The sequence below is a fragment of the Phaethon lepturus genome, unplaced genomic scaffold, assembly GCF_000687285.1.
Source record: "Phaethon lepturus isolate BGI_N335 unplaced genomic scaffold, ASM68728v1 scaffold44338, whole genome shotgun sequence".
Lineage (NCBI taxonomy): Eukaryota > Metazoa > Chordata > Aves > Phaethontiformes > Phaethontidae > Phaethon > Phaethon lepturus.
Genome location: NW_010560630.1, coordinates 15,217 through 37,088, shown reverse-complemented (window position 1 = coordinate 37,088; position 21,872 = coordinate 15,217). Strand labels below are relative to the sequence as shown.

The 21,872-nt window shown below is 48.8% G+C and overlaps 1 protein-coding gene across 1 annotated transcript in view; it reads right to left on the bottom strand.

Moving 5' to 3' along the window:
• Positions 1-243: 243 nt before the first annotated feature.
• LOC104625948 (pappalysin-1-like) overlaps positions 244-21,872 on the bottom strand; it is a gene marked incomplete at both ends in the record, with an annotated part of 27,513 nt that continues 5,884 nt past the window's right edge. The window contains 7 exons of the mRNA XM_010293725.1: positions 244-342; positions 4,183-4,254; positions 10,898-11,004; positions 13,649-13,799; positions 17,196-17,367; positions 17,969-18,179; positions 20,826-21,009. Of these exons, the coding sequence (XP_010292027.1) occupies positions 244-342; positions 4,183-4,254; positions 10,898-11,004; positions 13,649-13,799; positions 17,196-17,367; positions 17,969-18,179; positions 20,826-21,009 (996 nt within the window). The remainder of the gene's footprint in view (positions 343-4,182; positions 4,255-10,897; positions 11,005-13,648; positions 13,800-17,195; positions 17,368-17,968; positions 18,180-20,825; positions 21,010-21,872) is intronic.

The following is a 21,872-nucleotide window of genomic DNA, read 5'->3' as shown; positions in this document are numbered from 1 at the left end:
TTTATTTAAGAACCTGTCTTGCACAGGCATAAGGCAGGTTATGATGGGAAATGCACATGTGTATCAAGAGAGAACTTCAGAATGAACCAACAAGAACTCAGCGCCTATGGTGAGCTGATGCCTAGACTGAAGGTTCTTTTGAGGCCTTGCACTGCCCCTATTCTAGCAAAAACAAAATTTTCCCAGGCACAAAGCAGCACTCACCAAGGAATTCCCAGTGAAAAGAGGAAGCAGCATCCCTACCTTTTTGGTCTTGACTGTTGAGGCACAGCAGTCCCCACCATCATAGTTGCAGAAGGCTCTGTTGTTGATGGAGTCACAGTAGTTGTCCCCCATGAAAGGCTGAAAAAGGAAATAGCAGAAAAAGACTCTGAATGTGGACATGGATAAACCTGTAACAATATGCCAGAAGGAAAACGTGAAGACTTGAAGGAGCTGTATAGTTTGTAGCTTTACCAACTGCCCTGAAAAGCAAGAAATAATTATTCCCTTCTCCCTTCAAAGCAGACAGAAAAAAAAAAAGGACTCTAGATGGAAGGGAAATGAGCCCTTGTTGGCTTTTCACATCCCACATAAGATGCTGCTTCAGGAATATTAATTTGACTAGGCCCAGAGACAGCAGCAAGGCATCTAAAACTGTAGCACCTTTCGGTAATTTTAAGCGAACCTTCCAAAACTATGTAGGATAAGAAGAAGATTATCTATAGCAGCAAAACTGGCTTGCTTTTAATATCTGTACTTTCCACCAGTTCTCCTAACTATGCAACAAGTGTCAGCATTGAGGGCACAAAACATATCACAAAGAGAAATGGAACTGGTCTGAGCTCAGCACAGGGACCACATGTTCTCATTCTCCAACCACTGTTTGTGACCTTGGCCATGACACTTAATCTCCCTCCGCTCCACAGCTCAGAGCTGGGATAATGGCTGTGGACGTTATTATATTCAGAGGGACGTTGTGGAGAGCTATTAAGTAAAATTCATAAATCACTTGGAAAAAGAAAATGTGGTCACTAGTCTATTTGCTGCACAGGACCTGAATAATAATCACGATTCTGAAGAAAAGGCTTGAAGTCTGGTTTTTCGTTACTTTTGGTCAGTAAGTACAACAGTCTTTCTTGGAAGTCAAAACTGTGCCTGATGCTAAAAAAGGCCCGTGCCTGGTACGAGCAGCACTGAAAGGCCAGAAAAATGGATGCTCAGCAGAGAGCACAGCCATATCTCTGTAACGCTTCTTACACGCGCAGGCTCACGGCGCCGTTCCCATTTTATCTGCTCTTTGGAAAATGCATTTATTCTGCACTGTGAAAAACACACCAGGGCCTTTCCTACAAGAAGGCATCACTGCAGAGCAGGTGGGAGGTTTGTGGAGGTTTCCTGGGAGGATTTTGCAGCAATTGCTGTACCAGAGTCTCCCTGATGACAGATACCTGAAGAAGCAGCAATGAGAGCTTGCCGTGCCCTCCCCAGACAGAGCCATGGCCATGCTCTTCAGTATTGAAATGGACCCTACGGAGTGGTACAAACGCAGGCTTTTACGGCTAATGTTTTGCAAATTCAAATATTTCTATCAGAATATAGGAATTTCAGGCCATGATGGCAATATCGGACCAGAGCAGGACTACCAGGAGGTAACTGCTGCATTGCGCATCACTCGGTTAGCTACACGCAAATACTACGAGTGCTGACAAGGAAATCAGAGTCACAGGGTGAGGCTCCTCTCCCTGTAAACCGGCTTAACTCCATCGACTTCCACAGAGATTGCCTTATTTATACAAGCAAAGACTTTGACTTGCAAACGTCCTTCCAACTTAATTAATATGCTAAGAGTTAAAAGGGAACGATTTGTAAGTAGATGGAGAGATATTTTTATGCCAACCTGGTCATATTCAAAAATGTGAACTTTGCCCAACCTCCCAAGACATTGTGTAGACTTCTCCATGTCTCCCTTGTATTGCCTCGCCGTGCCTGCTTGTCAAGAAAGGCTTGCCTTTAATTTCCCATGCCTCTGCCTGCACTCTGTACCTATGAACACTGGAAAATCAGTAAAAGAAACTTGTGGAAGAATCTGCCTTTCACTCACACTGGCACAGAGTAGGCAAGCCAGTCCTTTGGAGGAGAAGAATGGAACAAATAGCATCTATTCTGACTGGGTACCAAAATCCTCATCTGGGAGACCCTGAAGGCCTGGCTGTGGAGGCTGAGGTTGCTATAGGTCTTCATGCGTATCTTAGTGCTCCTAGATTTTTGGAGGACTACACAGGTAGTCCAGAGGGACTAGTTTTCTACTGAAACACCCAAGTTAGCGGCCGAGAAGTACGGGGCTGACTCATAAACCTCTGTTCCTGCCACTAGGGAGCGACAAAAAATCACATTGCAGCAGCAGTCTGGGTTACCACTGCGACCGCCAAGAGTAAAGTAGTGCCCCGCTTCCAGCCTTCTGTTCAGGGAACCCACCCTAATGCTGAGGATGTTAATACATGAGGGGTTGTATCAGCTTAATGGCCCGGTACTACTGACCTACTGGCTTATTAGTCCCTGTTTCCATAGTCGTGAAAAAAGGCTTGGTGAAGATGTCATTTCTCCTGAAATCTTAATGCCAGAGAACAAGCGCTGGCCCGTTCATGGACCCTGGAAGCATCGTGCTCTAAAAATGATGCTAGAGACCATTATCAATTGTCTGGGCAAAGCCTTCCAAGATGATAGATTGCGATGCAGTGACACTGCTGAATGAATGATGAAAAGAAGAAAGTTCCTATTGATGCAGAGGGGTCTGGCAATTAACAATGATGGAAGGGAAGAAAATGCTGAGAAAAAGCATGTCTGTAATAATGGCTTCTGGTAAATTATTACATCATTGCAAAGTTTGTCTCAGTAACAACTGTCCTGAAACAGCAGGAGAATGGATACCCAATGGTGCACCAGCACCTGAATGGCATTTCTTAATGGTCGCTGGATGTTATTTTAGCTCTCTTTGGAGAATAGGGGCGCTTAGCCAGCCTGCATGAATGCAATGCGTGAGACGGCTTATGACATTCAAAGCACTGACAGCAGAATGCTTTTCATTTAGGGAACAACTAGACAGAAACTATTACATTGTTGGAGAGTTATCACCCTCTTGGGCCCAACATTTGTATGCGAAGGAAACCTGTCTTTCACTTCAAGACAAATCACGTCGCACAGCAATGTGATCTAGAGTTTCATGTCAGATTTAGGAGTTCTGCGCCATGTTCTGCCACTCCGGGCAAATAACTTCAATGTGCTCGTAAAACTGGGTTACTGGGTGCTGAGCACGCAGTCAGTGCCGCAAGAAGTCAGGAGATGTGGGGTCAAGACACAGCTCTTCCACTGCCTGTCCATGTAACCCAAGCAGCCATCTATCCCTCTGCCTGGGAGCTACCCCATTTCTAAAATGGGCATGAAGCTTCCCAGCCCTACAGCGGTGCCACAAGGATTAACTTCTTGACGTGGGTGAGATTCTCAAGGGTTGGCATAACGGAAACTGCATGAGCACCGTGACCCAGAGAGACGTGCTCCCAGCCCTGTTTAACCACTGGAAGCATCTTAAGACTTCTCAGACTTTTCAAAGACTTTTGCCAGTAGAAACAAAATAATTGCTTTTTTTCAAATAACACAAAAGACTGTAAAAATGTATCACAGCTGAAATGTAACTGCATTCTTCTGTTTTTTTTTTTTTTCTGGTTCAGTGGAGGGATGTGTGATCTTCTCACTGTCCAGCTGTTCTGTCCACCCAGTGGTATCATTCTGGCTTTCCTAAAGTTTATCTGCACAAACCAAAGCCCAAAGCCTAGCTGGCCTTGAAAAGAATTGGCCTTCTAAGAAGATGTAAAAATAAAGGAAAAACAACTGAAAGTTTCTGCAACTTCCCAGAAATTCCCAGATCCTCGGAAATTCTGACGTCTACCAATGCTGCTGAGCCACTTGATCATTTAACTCCCATGAGACTCACCCAACCATCAGCTCTAGGAAAACCACCGATTTCACACCACCAAGCGTCAGAACCGACTCAGGAGACCACAGTCTGTTTGACAGGATGGTCAGGGCAAAAGCCTGTTTGCCTCACTTGAAAAACAGCCTTTACCACCCAGGTGGCTGCAGTGACTGCTACCATAACGTTTAGGAGAGCAAGCACGGACCACCTGAGCTAACGTGAAAGCTCACCTCGCAGCCTTTGACACAATGAATCAGGGAAGGGTGAGGGTACCACTTGAGTCCCGCCGTGCAGACAACGCTCTGGAGGGGAGAAGAAAAAAAAACCAAAACAGGTTAAGACAAAGAAATCAGTGTACAGAAAGTCAGCGTGCTGGCTCCTATGACTCTCCTGTACTTAACCAATGAAGTTCGGCTCCTAACACCTCTGTGCTCTCAGGACCTGGCTGTCCTCCAGGTATTTACAAGAAGTGTTGGACTTGACACTTACAATAACAGAACATTTGAGATTAAAATAATATTTAAGGTTCTCCTAAAATGTCATGTCCAATATTTCACTCATGGTGGGAGAACGTGTCAGGGAAAGGCAAAGGCACAGGTCCACTCTCTTGCTCTTGGGCAGCGGGGAGACATTTTAGGAATTAACGGAGGGATTTCTTTGGTACTGCAAAACATTGTTCTCTTTTGCTACCCATCACATCTGTGCTTCTCGAAGATGCTAAAGGTGGACTTTCAGATCCATTTTCGTACCATCCTTTATGGAAGATCTTAAATGGAAGCACCTCCCATTACATGCCTTCAGAATAACCCCTGAAAGGACAGCATCATCTGCTACGTCATATGAGCTTTATAATAATTTCTGTATTTATAATAAATTCTGAGGCGCCCAGTTTGGGGCAAAAATGATGACCATCCTACTCAATGATGACCCACTCAGGGCAGTCGTTGTTTGCCTGTGGACATGGAAACTTAGATTTTAAGAGTGGATGAAAAGTTTGGCCAGTCAGTGGAGATGGTGGTTCAGCACCATGGAGGTCTAGGAGGTACGTTCACCAGGACATCAGACACAACATTCGTTGCGGGTTATCATCCATGGATGAAACACTACAATGTCCAGTTGGGCAAGACGAACACATAGGCACTTGCCCAAGGGCAGGGGTCGAGATTGAATGGAGGCCCGGGGAAGGAAGGGATTAACATTTGGGAAGACCTGACGCACAAGCCATCCCTTCCCCTGTTTATTTGAGGACTAATTTAAGCCATCTGCAGGGGAACCTCAGCATGTTTTTACAGTTTCTGTCATTTGAGGCTTACCTGGCGCGTGCTAGAAAAAGGACTTTTATACTATCTGACCTGGGCTGTTTATCTTTCCGATGCTCTCGGATTTTCCACTATTAGTCAAGCCCGGCTTGCCCCACCTGCCTCGCAACAGGGCCCGTCTGTGTGAGCAGAGCAGCGGCCGGGCGAGGGGGGAGGACGCTGTTTATCCCCCAGGAGGGAGGCTGCAAGGTGCGGGGGCCCTGCGGTGTCAGACGTTCCCCCAGCGCGCACTTGACAGACAGCTGGAGATTTCCAGGCTCTTGCCTGCCACAAATGGTGACTTTTTTTAGATTTTTTTTCCCCCCTCTTCTGTTTATTGCACTTCAGAGGGAAAAGAAAGGAAACTTTTCTAGGTTTCAAAATAAACAAGGCCCGTCAACAGACCCAAAGGGGGCAGAGTAAAGGAGGCAGTTCAAGAGCATTTAAACACAAGAATTAAACCAAAGTAGAAAAACTCAGGCATTTGCGTCCCGTATTCAAGGCCAGCCAGACAATAAGTAGAAGCGCACTTTCAAAGAGCATCTCACATTCCACCGGTAAGAAGCATCACTATTTACAAAACCTCTCGGTATGTGTGAATGTGTGTGAGCATTTGGAGGTAACAAAGGAGCCACATACCCCTGAAACGGGCTCTTAAGAAAAGAGGTTTCCAAGTGAGGGCAATCCCTTGCAGAAGACGCACCAACTACTATCCTCATCCTCCCAATATTAAAAAGCCAGCACCCTTCCTTAGAGGAACGGTCAGAAGGTGAAATCTCTGCAAGGACGATGCTCTCCTTGGAGCTCTCACTTAAGGCCATGGCAATCCCAAAGGCAGCACAGCCTGTGGCTGGACAGCCTCCTGGGAAAGGGCGTGCAGCCCCGGCCGCTCTCCATAGCGTAGGAAAGCCGGCTGACCTTGCGCTAGATCCATCACTGGTCAGTGGGACATTCACATTGCTCTTGAGTGGTACCTGCCAACGGCTTAGGCCCAGTTACTTCACCCTCTACTCAGATGATACTTTGCTAGGCTAGCGGACACCATTAGAGCTACTCCAGCTGAATTCAATCCTTCTAACGTTCGCAGAGCTGGAAGCAGAGTACGCCCTGGGAAGGGCCCTTGGCCATGGCCTCGGATTCTTCTTTGCCGGTCTTCCAAATGCTGAATTCCTGCTACCCAACCTGTCTGTACCCTCAAGCTGCTGCTGTGGTGTGTGTGGTGCAATGGGACAGGAGAGAGGTTGTTCGTAGAGGGAGAGCCTGGGTTGGAGAACTAAAAAACTGGGGATGATTCAGGTTGCTGGGCATCGTTCCTGCCTCTTGCGGTGCTACCAGGCACAAAGGTGTATAAAAACTGAGATAAACAAACGTATAAAAAACAAGCAAGGAAGGACACAGGCAGCAGTACTGCAGGGCGTGATCGACGGCATCAGTGCGTGCAGAAAGGAAGGTGGACTTACACGAGGCCAACGAAGGATGCGGTAAGAGGTGGATGGAAGGACCACATCCGACACATGTCAGGCAGTGCACAGGGGATAAAGCCCATCTGGCCGCTGCCTCTGCAAGCCCCATCCCTTCCCTGTGCCGCCACGTGCTCCAAGCCGCTGTGGTGACATATGCCGCCCTCATGGCCCTGGCTCCCCTCGTGCATTGGCTTCTGCAGCACAGCTGCCCTCCCGCACGGGCCGCGCTGCGCAGCTGGGTGTATTGACTTTGGTCCTGTCCCCATCCCAGAAACGCCATCCAGCTACATCTGCGGTTTGGTGGCTGTGACTCCATCTGCTGCGAAGGGAGAGGAAGCTGGGATGCACTCCCACAGTAGGTAACAAAGAGCCAAGAAAGCAAATCAAGCTGTCATTTTCTCCTTGTGAGGGAAGACCTAGTGCCTCCGGTCACAGCGCTTCCCTCCCATGGTGGGACTAACACAATGATGTCAACCATTTGCGGGCTGCAGAGGGGATTAGGTTTCCCCAGGAGAGGCCGGTGGAGAGCTCTCCTCCACCTTAGATGGGTCAAGTGTCCCCCAGGGCTAAAGCCCAGGGACTGGTATCTCCTGGTCTCAGCTAACTCTCTCCTCAGGCACTAAATGAACATGACAATTAACCGTGGGCTTAATGTCGTGGTGGTGAGGGGATCGGCCGCTGCTGCCAAGGGAAGGGAGACATGGCGCTTTGTGGCTGTTTCCTCCTGTAGCTACAGATGGGGTGGGAAGTCCTGCCTTCCCGGGCGCTGAGCCGCCGCACTGCAGTAAGTCATTTCACCGCTCCATGACTCAGTTTCCCTCCCTGCAAAATGAGCCCAACACTCACAGAAAAAGGAGAGGGGAAGGAAGGAGGAAAACTTCAAAGCTTAAGTGAATCAGGAGTATTTAAGGAGAATTCCCTTCAATGACTTCTGGACATCCGTAATCCCAGGGCTTGCAGTGCATATGGGAAAACACATCGCCAGCAGTAGGGCAGCGTCCCAGGCGTGCGGAGGGGCCATGGCCACACTCAGCCCCGCTGGCAGGCAGCGTCGGGGCACGCCGACCCTTTCAAGGCTATCCTGTGCATGCACAGTATTTGGCCTGTTGCTGCTCAGCACAAAGGCAAGGACTCAAATTCAGACAACCTAAGAAATTAGGTGTTTTGCCCTGTTTCTCTGCAGTCGGTGGGAAAGAGCTGTCAAGCTGTCTTTCTGAGACATTTCACTTTTTTCTCTCCGCTGCCTGCATAGTCAGCCTTGGCAGATCTATCTATAGGCGTCTGCAACAGCTCGCTGCCCCTTGCACGCACACGGTAAATGGGAAATCATGGGGACAGCAATGGTTGCTCCAAACACGGCCCGCTGCAGAAGAACAGACACAGAAGATTTCAGGTGATTTTTTTTTTTCCCTGCTGAAAATACTGATTTGGAAGACACTGCCAACTTGCACTGATTTTGGCAAACTATTTGAGACCCAACAAAGCAACTCAGCCTAAACCAATTCTGAAAAACACAGTAATATTTAGACATTTTTCAAAATGAAATATCTGGTGGTGTTGTTCCTTTGAAAGGACACTTAATTGCTAAGTTTTTTTCATTTCGATTAAACAAAAAGTTTAAAAAAAATCCTTGGAAATGAAATGCTAAGTTATGTGCAAACCAGCATGTTTTTTTCTCTCATTTTTTGGTTCACCAAGTATCACAACAACAAAAAATTCGCTTTGATTAGGAGAAAACTTTTTTAAAAAAATTGGACGGAACTTCGAGCAAACTGAAAAATCAAGTGATTTGCACAGTTCTGCTCTAAACAACCCCCAGAGGAGGGATGGTTCCTTCTTCCCACTTTGCTTCCACAACAGCTGTTGCTTGAGCAGCTACACGCAACTATTTTTCTTTTCTTGCCAGCTCTCCCTATGTTTTATCTGTGCCTATCCTCTCAAAGGTAAGCTCCAGAGATCGGTCCTGCCTTTATCCACTTCTCATATTGCACTCATTTGTACATTACTTGTGCCCGAAATTAAGTAACTGAAAGTGTTTCCTTTGCGTCATTCAAGTACTTTGAGATCCACAAAGACTTGCCGTGTAAATGCAACCAGCTGCTCGCTTTACTCGTACGGCACAACAGCAAGCTGTCGCTGACCGTAAAAAGGACACGTAATATTAACGACATGTAACACATTGCCATGGGGACCTTCCCCTAAGGCATCCGGGTCCCATCGCTCCAGGGTCTCCCCGGTCCCCCCAGCAGCAGCATTTCCCCCAGTGGGACCCTGCGAGGCACCGCTCCCCACGGATGACGCCACCTTATCTGGAGAGATGGATGTTTCACAGCTAGCAAAAAAGTCCCCTCCAGCGTGTCTCAGCACCATCCCGCTGGTCTCCTGAGGGCTCCCCTCCACCTCCCAACACAAGTTTTCACGCCCAGATCTCATCCTCTAGTTACAAACTGTTCATGGGATCGAACTTGTATCTGCTCACAGCCTAAAGCTCTTGCAAGATCCTCATCATCAAGGAAAAAAAGGTCGTCTTTACCACTGTACTCTTGGAAACCATGATTTCTCCTCCATCCCTCACTCCCCTCATCTCCCCCTTCACTACTATGTGTTTTCCCTGCTGCCTAATGAGCCCTCCAGAGACCCGCAGGTATAAAACTCGTTACAGCTCCCTCTGCGTACCCGCATCAATAAACGAAGGAGCACGGCAGAGAACGGGAGGGAAGCTGTCACTTCATTTCACTATGAATTACAAAACCACTTTAAAGCCTAGCGCTCGGAAAAGGGCCAGTGAGAAACTGCCCCTAATGCAGAGATAGCCCTTTTCTTTATGTTTCATGCCAGAAACTTGGCAGAGCCTAGACTTAGGCAGCAATACAACCTCGGCCTCTGGAGTGAATGGGAAGCTGGGAAGGACACTGCAAGCTTGTCATATTCTCTGGACTTAGGTTCCCCACCCCTTTCCAGGATTTATTCTATTGCTCCGTGTGAAATAGGGAAGTAAAAAGTGGCAGAGATTTTTGGAGCGGCTCGCTATGCACAGCCAAGGCTAGATTTCAAAAATCCCAAACCCTGGGTACGTATTTAGGCATGTAGCAGAGCAAACAGACGGTCAAAGCTGCTCAGGACATGCTGGGGCTGCGTTGGCTGCTTGTTCGCCTCCAAAATGGACTTCAAGTGTGTAAAACAGGCTCCTGCAAAGCCAAGGCCAAGTACGTAAAAGCCGACAGTGCTTGCTCCAGCACCCCCAGCAACCCGCACCCTGGTGACAGGCGATGTGCCAGTCTTCCCACACGCGCTTGAGCGCGTCCACATAAAGCAGAGAGACTGCGTAGGCACAAGCGCCCGGTTACACGCATTTCTAGGCAGGAGGGCACATCTGCGCCGATGGCATGAGGGGTTTCGGAAGGAGGCAGGTGAGTGTGTCCCCCACTGGTATCCAAGCGCAGGTGTGAAACAAGCAGCTATTTGCTGCAAGTGGCACGTGTGTGCAGGGGCGAGCGTGTGTGCAAGGCGCCGTACATGAGCGTGCGTGGCCCCGCCAGGGCAGCCCGATGCCGGCGTGCGCCGGAGGACGCAGAGCAGGGAGTGCCGTGAGCGGTTAATGCTGCCTGTGGGTTTGCAGCAGGCAGGAGGAGGAAGTGGTGACCTCTGGAAGGGGCTGTGCTGAGCAGGCATCTCTCGCATGCGGGCGAAGGGGCGGGGGGACGACTCAGCCAGCTCTGCTGGTTTGGGAAATGAAATACCCTCTGTATCAGCTTCTTTTGTCATCCAAAAGCAGTGCAGAAAAATCCAGCCCTGCCACCCAAAGAATGCAAAATAGTGAACAGGAGGAAGACAATAAAACCTGGCCAGTGCCCTTTCTCTCACTGTCCATCACATCTTCCGGCGTGATGAAACATGTTTCCAGATCAGAACCACTGTAGGTGCTGGGTGCATCTGAGCACACTGATTTGGGGCCTTTACCTTCAACTGACTTTCACTGGAAAATCACAGACAGAAAGCAACTTGGAGACAAAGTCACCACGTTACCAGAACAACACGCGAAGACACGACACAAATCAGGAATTCTTTTCTAAAGGGCAGAATTCCCCACGTATTCCCCTCATCGAATGAACCACATGTAACGCCCTTCACTCACTGCACATAAACACGCGACAAGGGACACAGCGAAATCATCGGGCACTGACCTTCACTCTTTGAGGGTTCATCCAGTGCTGGATGTCTTGCACAGTCTCGTTCACGCGCAGGAGGATGGGCTCGTGACTGTGATCCAGACATGAGGTGGTACACTCCGCGCCTGCACGAAACACGGAGAGGATAAAGCTAAAGGATAAAGCAAGCATCCTTCCAGCTGAAGGACAGGATTAGGGCTCGTTTTTCCTAAATTGCAATTAGCAGTCAACCATAACTATCACATATCTTCTAGCCACACATGAAATGCTGAGTACAACCCTGCATCTCAGCAGGAGATGGTGGGGGTGGCAGACATTCCAGGGCTTTTTTGTATGATCTGCGTATCTAGGTATTTCTCTGGCTATTAACTCCGAGAAGGGGGTCAGGTTTTGCGCTTTCAGATCATCAAGAAAATGTGAAGGTTTTTCCATTTCAACTGCTCTTTCAAGCAATGGGACTGATTAAGCAGAGGCTGTCGAACTCATCTCACCTACGACATGACAAAAACCTACCGTGTGATCTGCCAAATTTACAGACCTTCAATAATAATCTTTCAGAGGGTGACCAAGCCTAACGATATTGCAGGCGAGCTATCACCTAAGTCCCACAGTCGATAAGAAGTACGCAGAGAGGTAATGATGGCTTTGTTCACACATAAACCTGCTTTTTCTCTGATTAACTGTCATGCCCAGTGGGAATCCTGTCCTTTCTTTATTAAAACATGCTGCGATACTCTGCAGCAATATCCCAGAGCCCTGTGGTGACACAACCGTAAGCCCTAGTGTGTTGGGCCATTACCATTTCCCCCCTGGAAAATCACTCTTGAATGGCACAGCTGCTGCAAACATGTCATTAGGATTTCTGCACTCCAGTCTGCGCTGGGGGAGGAATTAATCTCCGCGCTGGTTTGGAGAGCTGAACCTTTGGCTCAACACACACCTCAGCCTGGAAGGGCCGATTAGGTGTCTGCGGAATTACTGAAGGTGTGTGGGATTCATAGTGACCACGACTGGATGCTATTATTTTCCCCACCTGCTTCTGCCTTCTCGCGTACTCCCACATGGAGGAGTCAGCGGGAGCAAAGCGGACCTGGGCTGTTGAGCCAGCAAAACAGGGAGCGTGTGGGGTTTGTTTTTCTTTCCCGGTGCACGTGGTAGCAGCTCCACGGACCCGCTGGATGAGGCCCATTGAAACCAGCCCCATTGCGAGTGAGTGGCCAGAGAGCGCCTTCTCGGAAAGACATCCATCAGGCTTCCAAAAACACAAAGAAGAGAAGAAAAACCCAACAACCTGATCTCGAAAGGTGGTGCTGGGCGAGGCTAACAAAGTGCGTGGTATGTCTCCATCTGCTGAGGATAAGAGCCAACGGCTGCTGTGCTCTTCCTCCCTCTCCAGCGAGAGCCATGCTCTCATGGAGGATCGGGACCATGAGCCCCTCACCTCCACGACGGCTGTGTGGTCCCATCCCAGGATCGGGCCCACAGGACCTTGCATCTGGGACCAGCACCTGCTGGCCACAGCCCTGGCAGGGCTGGGCGAGGACCGAGGGCTGGCAGGCGCCCGCTGCCTGGGCAGCTGCAGACCCGCCTGCTTCCAGCACCGAGATGCTCCCCTCCAAACCAGGAACCGGCATTTCTCCCCTTGCAAAAACCTGGCCCGCCCCGGGAGGTAACCTCATCTCAAGGGTAAAATGCCTCGCCACATTAAGAGTCGCCACAGCCTGCTCGCCGCTCGCTCTCCTGCGCTCCGCCACGCTATTTACGCTTACGGAAAGGAGCGGGTCGGAATTGTTTTGATATATGATCTGTAATTGGCATCATTACAGAGCGGTGATCTCATCCAGGTCGTGTTCTCCTCCCCAGGGAGGGAACACAAGGAGGCTCGTGGTCCCTCGCACGGCTGCGATATAATGAGGGAGCCGCGCAACGAGGAAATTTCTCCAAGTTCAAAGGGACAGGCGGAGGGAGGAGGGGGCTGGCAGGGGCTGGGAGCGGGGCTGCAGGAAGGGGCCTCGCGGGTCTGTGCGGGCTGCAGCCAGTGCAGCTCCTGTTGCAGCCCTTACAGCAGGGAGACCTCAAAAAGAGGGGCTGGAAATACAATATAGCATGTACAATTCAGCGTGTAGCCTATCCCTCCTTCTGCCTGGGTGACACAAAGCAAAGCTGAGTGCAGGAAGTCATCACCCCTTGCAGAGCGACCAGGCACCCCAGCAGGAAGGGGGAAAGCATACCCTTACAACAGCTCCTCAACAACTGTCACACCAAAGGGGACGCTCAGCTGGTCTCACATTCTTTCTGGAGAGACCTGAATTGTCCTGGTGCTGTGCTTCCCTGCCAGCTTCCTGCCTTTCAGCCGCCGGGGCACGTGTGTGTGCGCGTGGCTGAAGGAGGGGAACGTTACAAAAGTGTAAAGAGCAAATGCAGGTACACTCTCTTTTTCTGGGGACTAGATGTGTCTCTGGCATAGTCTGGCTTGCTGGCTGCCCATTAAAACCAGCTGGCCAAGAAGGGACACCATGAAACTGGAAGCGCTGGAAGGAGCAGGCGATCAGAGCACGTTACATGAAGCCTGGCCTCTCAAAACTTCGTGTTTCCTAAAAGCAGTTCCCTGAAAAGCCTCCCGTAGCAGCCTCTCACTTGGGCGAACAGGTCCACAGGCTCCTTCCTCCCTCTCGTTCCCATCCTCTGCCTCATCTGCTGCCCCGCTCCCGCCCGAGCTGCATCCCCGCACGGCAGACGGCCGGGGGCCGGGGGCTGATGCCCACAACCCTATGCCGTAGCCGCCGGCACACTGCAGCTTCAGGTGGCTGTTGAGCTGCGTGGGCAGTGCGCACTGGCCCTGCATTTCCCTGCAGAGATGAAAGGAGCCGCTCCAGGTGCCATCCTTCCGGCAGTGAATCACGTTGCTTCCACGGCCCTGGGAATGAAAGAAGGAGATAACGAGGATGGTCACAAGAACAACAGCACGGACAAGCTGAGCGTTGAGAAGCGGGCAGAGCCGAGCTGGGAGCAAAGTTCTGCCGGAGCTCGAAGAGCCCCGGGGTGGGACTGCCAGCCCTGGGGGTCAGGAAGGCGTTTTCTTCCAAAGAATAAAAAAAAAAGGAAGCCTGCATTGCATACACACACACTTGCCTCTTCTGTGCAATGCAACGCCTTCTTTACAAGGCCCTTGCATGCTCTCTACCTTAGAATAGACCCACTCCAGTTGCAGTAAAGGGGCATTCACCCCATGTGCCTTCTTCCTTGCTGTTGAGAGGTTTGTGCTGAATGCAGACTGCCTTTTCCCTCCTCCCATTTTCTAACTAGTTGCATCATCTTTGTCTTGAAAAAGAAAGAATCCCCCAATGGCCATCTGAAGGAGGAAGGAAAGCGGGACATGAGCAGGGATGCTTAGCAGGGCAGAACGTGCTCTTCAGAGCTTGGCTGCCGTGAGTGACAGCAAGCAAAGGGGCCGAGACAGGCACGCACAGAGGCAGGTGGAAGGGAGAAAAAAAATCCTCTGGTGTGGGAATGGGCAAGGAACAGAATATGACATTTCTCTTATAGAAAAGATTCTCTGTATGATACCGAAGAATGAATACCAAAGTCCGAGGGGAAATATCATGCCCTTTAGAAACAACAAAGGAGCGCACAGGCAATCTTTTGTCAGATCTATCCTCATGGCATTGGGGATTTCTGCGCAAGACGTTCTGCAGGATCGGCGAGCCTAACTGCCATGGGGTAATGTGGGACATTCAACAGGAGGATGTCTGCTGTGGCTGGGCTCCAAACCTCCCGCGGGGGCCTCGCTGGGTGGGAGAACCATACAGGATCTCTGCTTCTCCTCACCCATTTCACATGCCAGGCATGTTGCCTGCAATCTACCCACCCTCCCTTGGAGATTGCGCTTGATATCTCTGGGGATCCTTTAGTGTGTTGTCTATGCTGGCATCCCAGCAGGGCTGCTCAACTTTTTTTAGGAGCTCTTCCCTATGACCCACACCCCTTGTTGCACAGGGATTGGCACAAGTCCCTGGTAGCGGTGTGGAAGATTGTGCAGCCTTCGGTGTTTGTCTTGTACTTAACATCCCAACGCTTTTTTTGCTCAGCTTTGTTGATAAACACAATGTTTAGTGAGATGCAAAGTGGTCTTATCGGCAGACTACTGCGCGGGACCTGCTTCCCCTTCTCTAGACATCTGGCCATTGCCAGAAGTAATAAGAAAATCATATGAAAGGATAATGGACCAGATGGACTCGGGGTGTGATCCAGCTTGGCGACTCTCACCTAAGGGCCAGTTTGGCAGAGACTGATTAATTTAGGTCTGACTGTTCATATGATTTGTGCACAATATTCCGAAGCGGACGACCCTTGCTCTTGGTGCCATGGGAGGTACCTGCTTAAATGACCATTACGTTCCTGGTGATTAAGAGATGCCATATGTACCTCTGAGTAACGATCTTTCAGTGTGGTGACAAATTCAGGAAGAGATTGCTAAGTGATAATTGAGCACAATTTGCTGTTTTAGCAAGTGTGGTGCACTTCCATTGCAATTTGCACGCCAGGGTTCAAGCATGATTTTTAAAGGTGAGCCATGAAACCTGATTTATGTTCCTGGAGCTGGCGGTGCTTGAGGGTACTATTGTATAGTTTCTGCAACATCCTCTGAGATCCCAGGATATCCATTGCTATAGTAACATACTGTCCATCATTCCCTGACCTGCAAAATCTCTTGTGAAAATCCCTGCTGGGTTTCTTGCTTGGATGCAACGTGCATTATCACCTTATATAGCTGAGAGAGACTTAGTGGGGTTTAATCCTTAAATAATTAACACCTCTCAAGTGGTTCTGGCTTGTGCCAGGAGTCCTCCCTCTTTTTCTGTAGTCTATTTTCTGGGATATCTGGAAATACCTTTCCCTGCAAATCCCTTTCTCAAGATGTTATCTACTCCTTTGCTGAAGGTGCTTTTGCAGCTGAACAGTCACTATACTCTTCCTTACAGTGCATAGAGACAGAGCTGTATCTCTCACTTTCCAGAGCTCACTTCATTATTGCCGTAACCCTGACTCCACTGCTTGCTCCTCTTCACATCCAGCTCATTTAAAAGCAAACACAAAGCTCTTACACCCGTTGTCGTTACCGTGGCGGCCCCGGTTTCCCTGCACTGGCACTACACGTCTCCGGCCACGCTGACCACGCCGAGCACGTTGGTAGATGCGCAAAGCCACAGATGCCGTGTCCGAGAGCTCCCACCCAAACTGCACCCACGTGTGCAGCTTCCCACTTCACGAGGCCCGTAACGTCACAGAAGTCTTGCACAGGGAAAGCTTTTCCACGTGCCCTGATGCAAAACCCCAGGGCTCTGCCTGTTGCTGCCGTGAAGAGCACAGGCCAACCCGGCAGGGAACGGGGGCAGCAGTTGGCTTTTAACGTTTGGAGCAGGTATCAGAGGTGTCTTTCAGAAGACTGGCCCTAGGGCAGGGTTGGTCCATTTTCAGTATGTCCTCGGGATCTGGGATGCTATTAAAAGGCCTTTGACAGAGCACTCGCTGCTCTCTGCAGTGCGTGTAGCAGCAGCAGCTTCTACATCCTCACTTTCTCTTCCCCAAGTGTATTAAGCAGCAGCAGCAGCAGCAGCACTTCTGGGAGAAGTTACTTATCTCACAAATTATAATCACCTCTATTGAGGAAAACAAAGCATTTCAAACAATATACTAAAGGCCAGACCTTCTCATATCAGTGAACACAGTTCCTAGGAAGGCAAAGGCAACACGCTGATTTATGCCAGATGACGATCTGATCCCTGATGCCAAATGACACCTTCACAGCCATGAAAGTTTAGAGACAGTTCATCTGAATAGTTGTAATCCCCTATAAAGTTAAATTATCACATGGCACACATACATATAATGATAACGAGAAAAAGAATTGGAGAGAAAAGCAAGGTAAAACAGAATGAACAAACAGGACAAGTGTGGGTAACTCATATCCTACTTACTTGCATTCATTACTCCTTATTTTCTAGCTAGATCACAGAGCCACGGAGGCAAATTTTTCAGCCACTTACTGTCTGGAAACTGTAAGTCACTCACTGCTAGTCCTCTATGGGTAATAGTTAACACCATTACTACTTACCATAAAAACAGTATTTCTAGGCTCCTCACAGTAGCTCTCTCCCTCTACTTTCATTATGTATTTCCCTTCTCCATTTCTCTGTCTCCGGTCTCAGAAGAGCATAAGGGCACTCGGCCCCTCCAAGACCAGGCTCCTTAAGGAACATACGATAAAACCACACTTGTATGGGTTGAGATAATTTGGATAAGAGAGACTCACCGACTGATTGTCATCATCTTCGCACTTGATTCGGCACTCGCTGTTGAACTGGAAGCCGTTGGAGCACTGGTAGAGCCCGTGAAACTTGGACGGCGGAGGGTCGCAGGTAACGGGCACGCAAGCGCCTGGCAGCCATGTGCCATCTTGCGTGCACTGGATCTTAAAGGCTCGCCTTTTTGTGTGGAAAAAAACAGGACCATTTAGTGAGTGGCTGAGTCAGCAAAGAGCCTCTAAACCCTCTGAGCTCTGCTAGCAGGTTGCAGGGGACGGGTGTGCCTGAGCTTTTAACACTTGGGGAACAAGTTGTGAATCTGCGTCATGAGGTCTCTGGGCAAAAATAACGATTATTTGCAAAGCCAACATTGAGCTGCCCAGCCTAACTCCTCTTTCGGCCGTGGACACGTCTCCCAAAGGCTTACCAGGCTTGTGGGCTGTGGTTGGTTTTGAAGTGGGTTTGTGCAGAGTCAAAAGTATACGATAGCACCAACCCCTTCCTGCAGAGTTTCAAAGGGGACTCCCCAGACTGCATATCAAAGCGGAATTTCTAAGGTAAGGTCTGTTTTTTGAGCACTGGTTAGGCTTTGCAAAGAAGCCGAAGTGAGCTAAGGTGCCTAAATCCCTTGAAACTGCACAGCTAGCTGCATGAAGGAATTGCTCAGTGATATGCCCTACCGCACACACAGTCTGTCAAACAGCCCATCCCTTTCCCAAAACCATTTTAACTCATGGCTTTCTGAATCATACTGACTGCATGGCATTACTCTTTTACGTACTTTCTTGCTTTTCTGGAGGATCCAGGGACATGGTAACCTGGTTTGCATTTGTATTTGCAAAATGAGCCCACTTTGTGCTTATCTTCTCGGCAACGAGTAGTCTGGAGATCTGCATTAGGGACGATGGAGGGTGCTCGACACATCAGCTCACACAGGGCCTCTGGAAAGGACCACAGCCCATCCTCCATGCAGGTCAAGTTGCTGTTGTTTCCTGAGAAGAACAGTGAGCAAAGTTAACAATGTTCAGCACGACTATTTTTTTTTTTTTAAATGTCCTTACACCTGTAATATATCAAAAGCCACCTCAGTTGGTTTGACAAATTCAACTGTGTATGTCCTATGCATTTTCTCTTTCTAGATGATGGCATTAAATCATTAAGGACTCTGTTTTCAGATGACAGGCAGACAGAGCTTATTTCAGGAAATGCTATAGCATAGCGGAAACCACACTGGCTTTGTAATCTTTTGTATTTCTCTTCCTTATTTTGTTCTTCTCTGAAAGGAAGCATGCTTCATACATCAACCCCCTCCTCTCCAAAGTCACGGCATTAACAGAGGGTTTGGTGCCATTACATTCTTCATTCTGCTTCTGTGTTATATCTCTTCCCTGAATCTGTCCTTTTTATTTCAATTTTGAGCCTTTTGGAGCAGCATCTGTTAGTATTAGAGTCACTACTCCGACACAATGAGGAGCCATTCTCAGCTGGGGACTCTCAGTCCTTGGGGACTACTGTGATAAATACGATTCATCATACTCATTAGAGACTCGTTTTCCTTAGGAAGCTTTCTTGGCCAGCACCTCAAAGGTAAAAGGTACAATAGATCTATTTGCCTCTGCTATGGCCTACTTGATTTCAGAAGGTTAAGCTAAAAGTAGCCTAGTCGCAGTGTATTTTACATTCTTTGTTATTTTATACTGTATGTTGAAAAGGAATAAGCTTTTCCTAAGAAACAAAGCACAGCTATGAGCCACTAACCCTTCAAAAATCCCTAATACTCTATTGAAATCCCCGAGCATTGCTGCAGGAACTCTTCTCAACCCACAAGGCATATTTTCAACAGCAAGCCAACTTCGGAGTTATCCAAAATAACACTGACAAACTGCTAACCCCAAAGCAATGCCATCTCTCTGAGAGGGAAGGAAGAGAGCCGGGGCACGAGGCTGGAATTCAAAGAAGAGGAAAACAAAAGGCTCTGGAAGGCTCAGGAAGGTATGTGGAGGAGCCCTCCTGCCCTACCCACAAAGATAAGAGAAGCCACATTAAATCAGCCCTGGCTTTCTCTCTCCCCTCCCCAACTGCAGATGATTGCAGAGGTATTTTGTGCGGAAGGGAGCTCTTTTCTAGAGCACCAGCATGCTCCTCTGCTCTGACTCATGCAGCAGCTCTGCAGACCAGCCCTGGTGATATCATACTTGCCACTGCTAAGTGATAAGCTGTGACATTACCAACAGTGGCTGTCATGACGTCAGTGATTGAATTAGGCATGAGTCATTCGAACGCCATTCTCCAGGAGCTTAGTGGCAACATCTATTAGTCATCACCGATGGCTGTACACCAAATGGTGCCTTCACCTCACAGCTCACAGAGTTTCTGGACAAAAGTGAAGTGATGCTACACACCACAGCCGCACCCCCTGACCTGGGGGTTGGTTATCATCCCACCAGCTACCCCCACCGCAGTCATCAGCTGAAGCTCCTGTTGGTTATGATGGATATAATTATTTTCACTGCCCCCTCAAAAAAATTCCAGGCATTTTCAATGAAAAAGCACCTCTTGTTGAAGATGACTCTCTGAGTGTCTGGAAAAAGGAATTCTTTGATAAAAATCTCCCCTTTGAGTAGTCTAAACTTTCACTGTGTGTTGGCTGCTTGTGGTTACCCTCCTAAGTCGGAGTTAAAAGAATTAAGCAATTTGGTTATATATAAAGAAATCAACATAGCCTTTCACTGAAATGAAGAATGCTTCCCATGCCTCTTCGGGGCTTTGCAACAAATCCCAGCAGAAAAGGTGATACCATGTGTACAAAAAAAGCTTACACAGCATTTGTACCTGAGTTGACAACAGCAGTTAAGATTACTCCACTGCAAGATGACAAGTTAATATGGCCCTAATGTTCCTTCAAATTAACAATGATATCTTTTCTTGTTTCCTGAGGATCAGATCAAAAAGGGTAATGTGCCATTGAGCAGAAGAGTTGATGGTGCTGAGAAGATGATGGGGATGCTAGGAGAAAAGCAGCGGGGAAGAAGATGGGGGAGAAAAGCAGCAGGGAAGAAGATGGGGGAGAAAAGGAAAGAAGGCAGCAAAGTGTGTTACTTTTAAGGAAAAAAATTGTAGAGAGTCCCAAACAAGAAGAGGAGAGAAAGGTCAGAGGTAGAGCAAGATGAGTGTGGAAGAGGAGAGAGGTGATGGGTGGATTAGGAAGAACAGTGTTGGGGGACTGTGTCACTGGGACATGGGACTTTTCAGTCTTCTCTTGCCTTTCCAAATACATGGAGGAGGCATAGAAAGGAGGCAGACACAGAAAACAGAGAAGGCATGGGAAAGAAGATGAGAGAATTCAATTTGATTTATCCCCATGACTTTTCCATGTTTTGGTTGTATGGAAGCAATATTCACTGTCATTACTGCCTGGCCAGCCGTGATCAAGGAAAGGTCAAAGGAAGGTAATAGAGGGATGCAAAGGAACTTAACTTCTAATATAAATAAACCTTCCCATAGAGTCTCATAATTCTTCATACTTAAAATATCATGAATAAATCTAAAACAACAGCAACAGCAACATATATTACCAGGAACGGTCTGTGTTAGCCGTGCAGCTATCCCCAGGTCACTGCACAGACACCCTCCGATACCTTTCAGAAGAGCAGGAGGTCGGCAAGTGAAGGAGCATTTCTTGCCGAAGGTGGTCCCCTCGCTGCAGTTGAAGGTGGCTGGGTAGACATGGTACTGGTCTGGGACACCGCAGTCCACGGGCTCGCAGGTCACCTGCTTGTTCCACTTCCCATCCACGCAAGTCATGGTGATGCTGGACTCCATCTGGAAAAAGACACACGCCTACAGCCACCACAGCCAGCAAGGGAGAGATCAAAACCATTTCCAGCCTAGTAGCAGCCATTATTTTGGCTCACAAGTTAAGCAGAACTGGGCCTGATCACTACCATCGTCATTTGCACAGCGGCTACTACAAACACAAAGGTCCCACAAGAAACAGTGTCAGAGAACCAGGGTGTATTTCTGTCACCTCTGGGGTGAGACACCAGAGTGCTTCAATACAAAGCGTGGAGCGCTACAGATGATCTGAGCTCTGGTCTGCATCGCGCCCTGAGACAAGCCGGGAAGCCTGCTGCCGGCGCTGTGATCGGAAAGCAGCGTCTGAGCTGTTGGGAGCTGACAGCTCTCCCTGATCCCTGTCACCTTTGCAGTGACACAGCCAAGGGCGTCCCCAGGTTCTCCTGAGTAGTCAAACTCGCTCTTGGGTTTGAAGTAAAAGCCAACCTGACATGAACCCATTTGGGACTCTCATCCAAGGCTCTCCCAAGAGGTGTCAGTCACCCTTGGACTGGGGTACCAAGGGAAGTGGCCTGGGCCATGTCAACGTTGTGTTCAGACACTGACGGCTGCTGTTATGGCTTCTACTATCGGAGTGCCCCGAGGCTCCAGATGAAATCAGGGCCCGGCGGCCCTCATGCACGCCTGAGAGACAGACTTTTTCCGGGAGGAGTTTGCTATGGACAGACCCAAGAGCATCCTGCCCATACGTTCACCTGGCACTTGAGAGGTCAAATACAGAGTCAGTGCCTGTGCTCTGACCTCCCTAATGGTCACCCTGCCATCACAGCTACACAGAAGCTACACTTCTAGGATTTGAGGAATAATCCAAACAGTGCAGCAGACTGAAA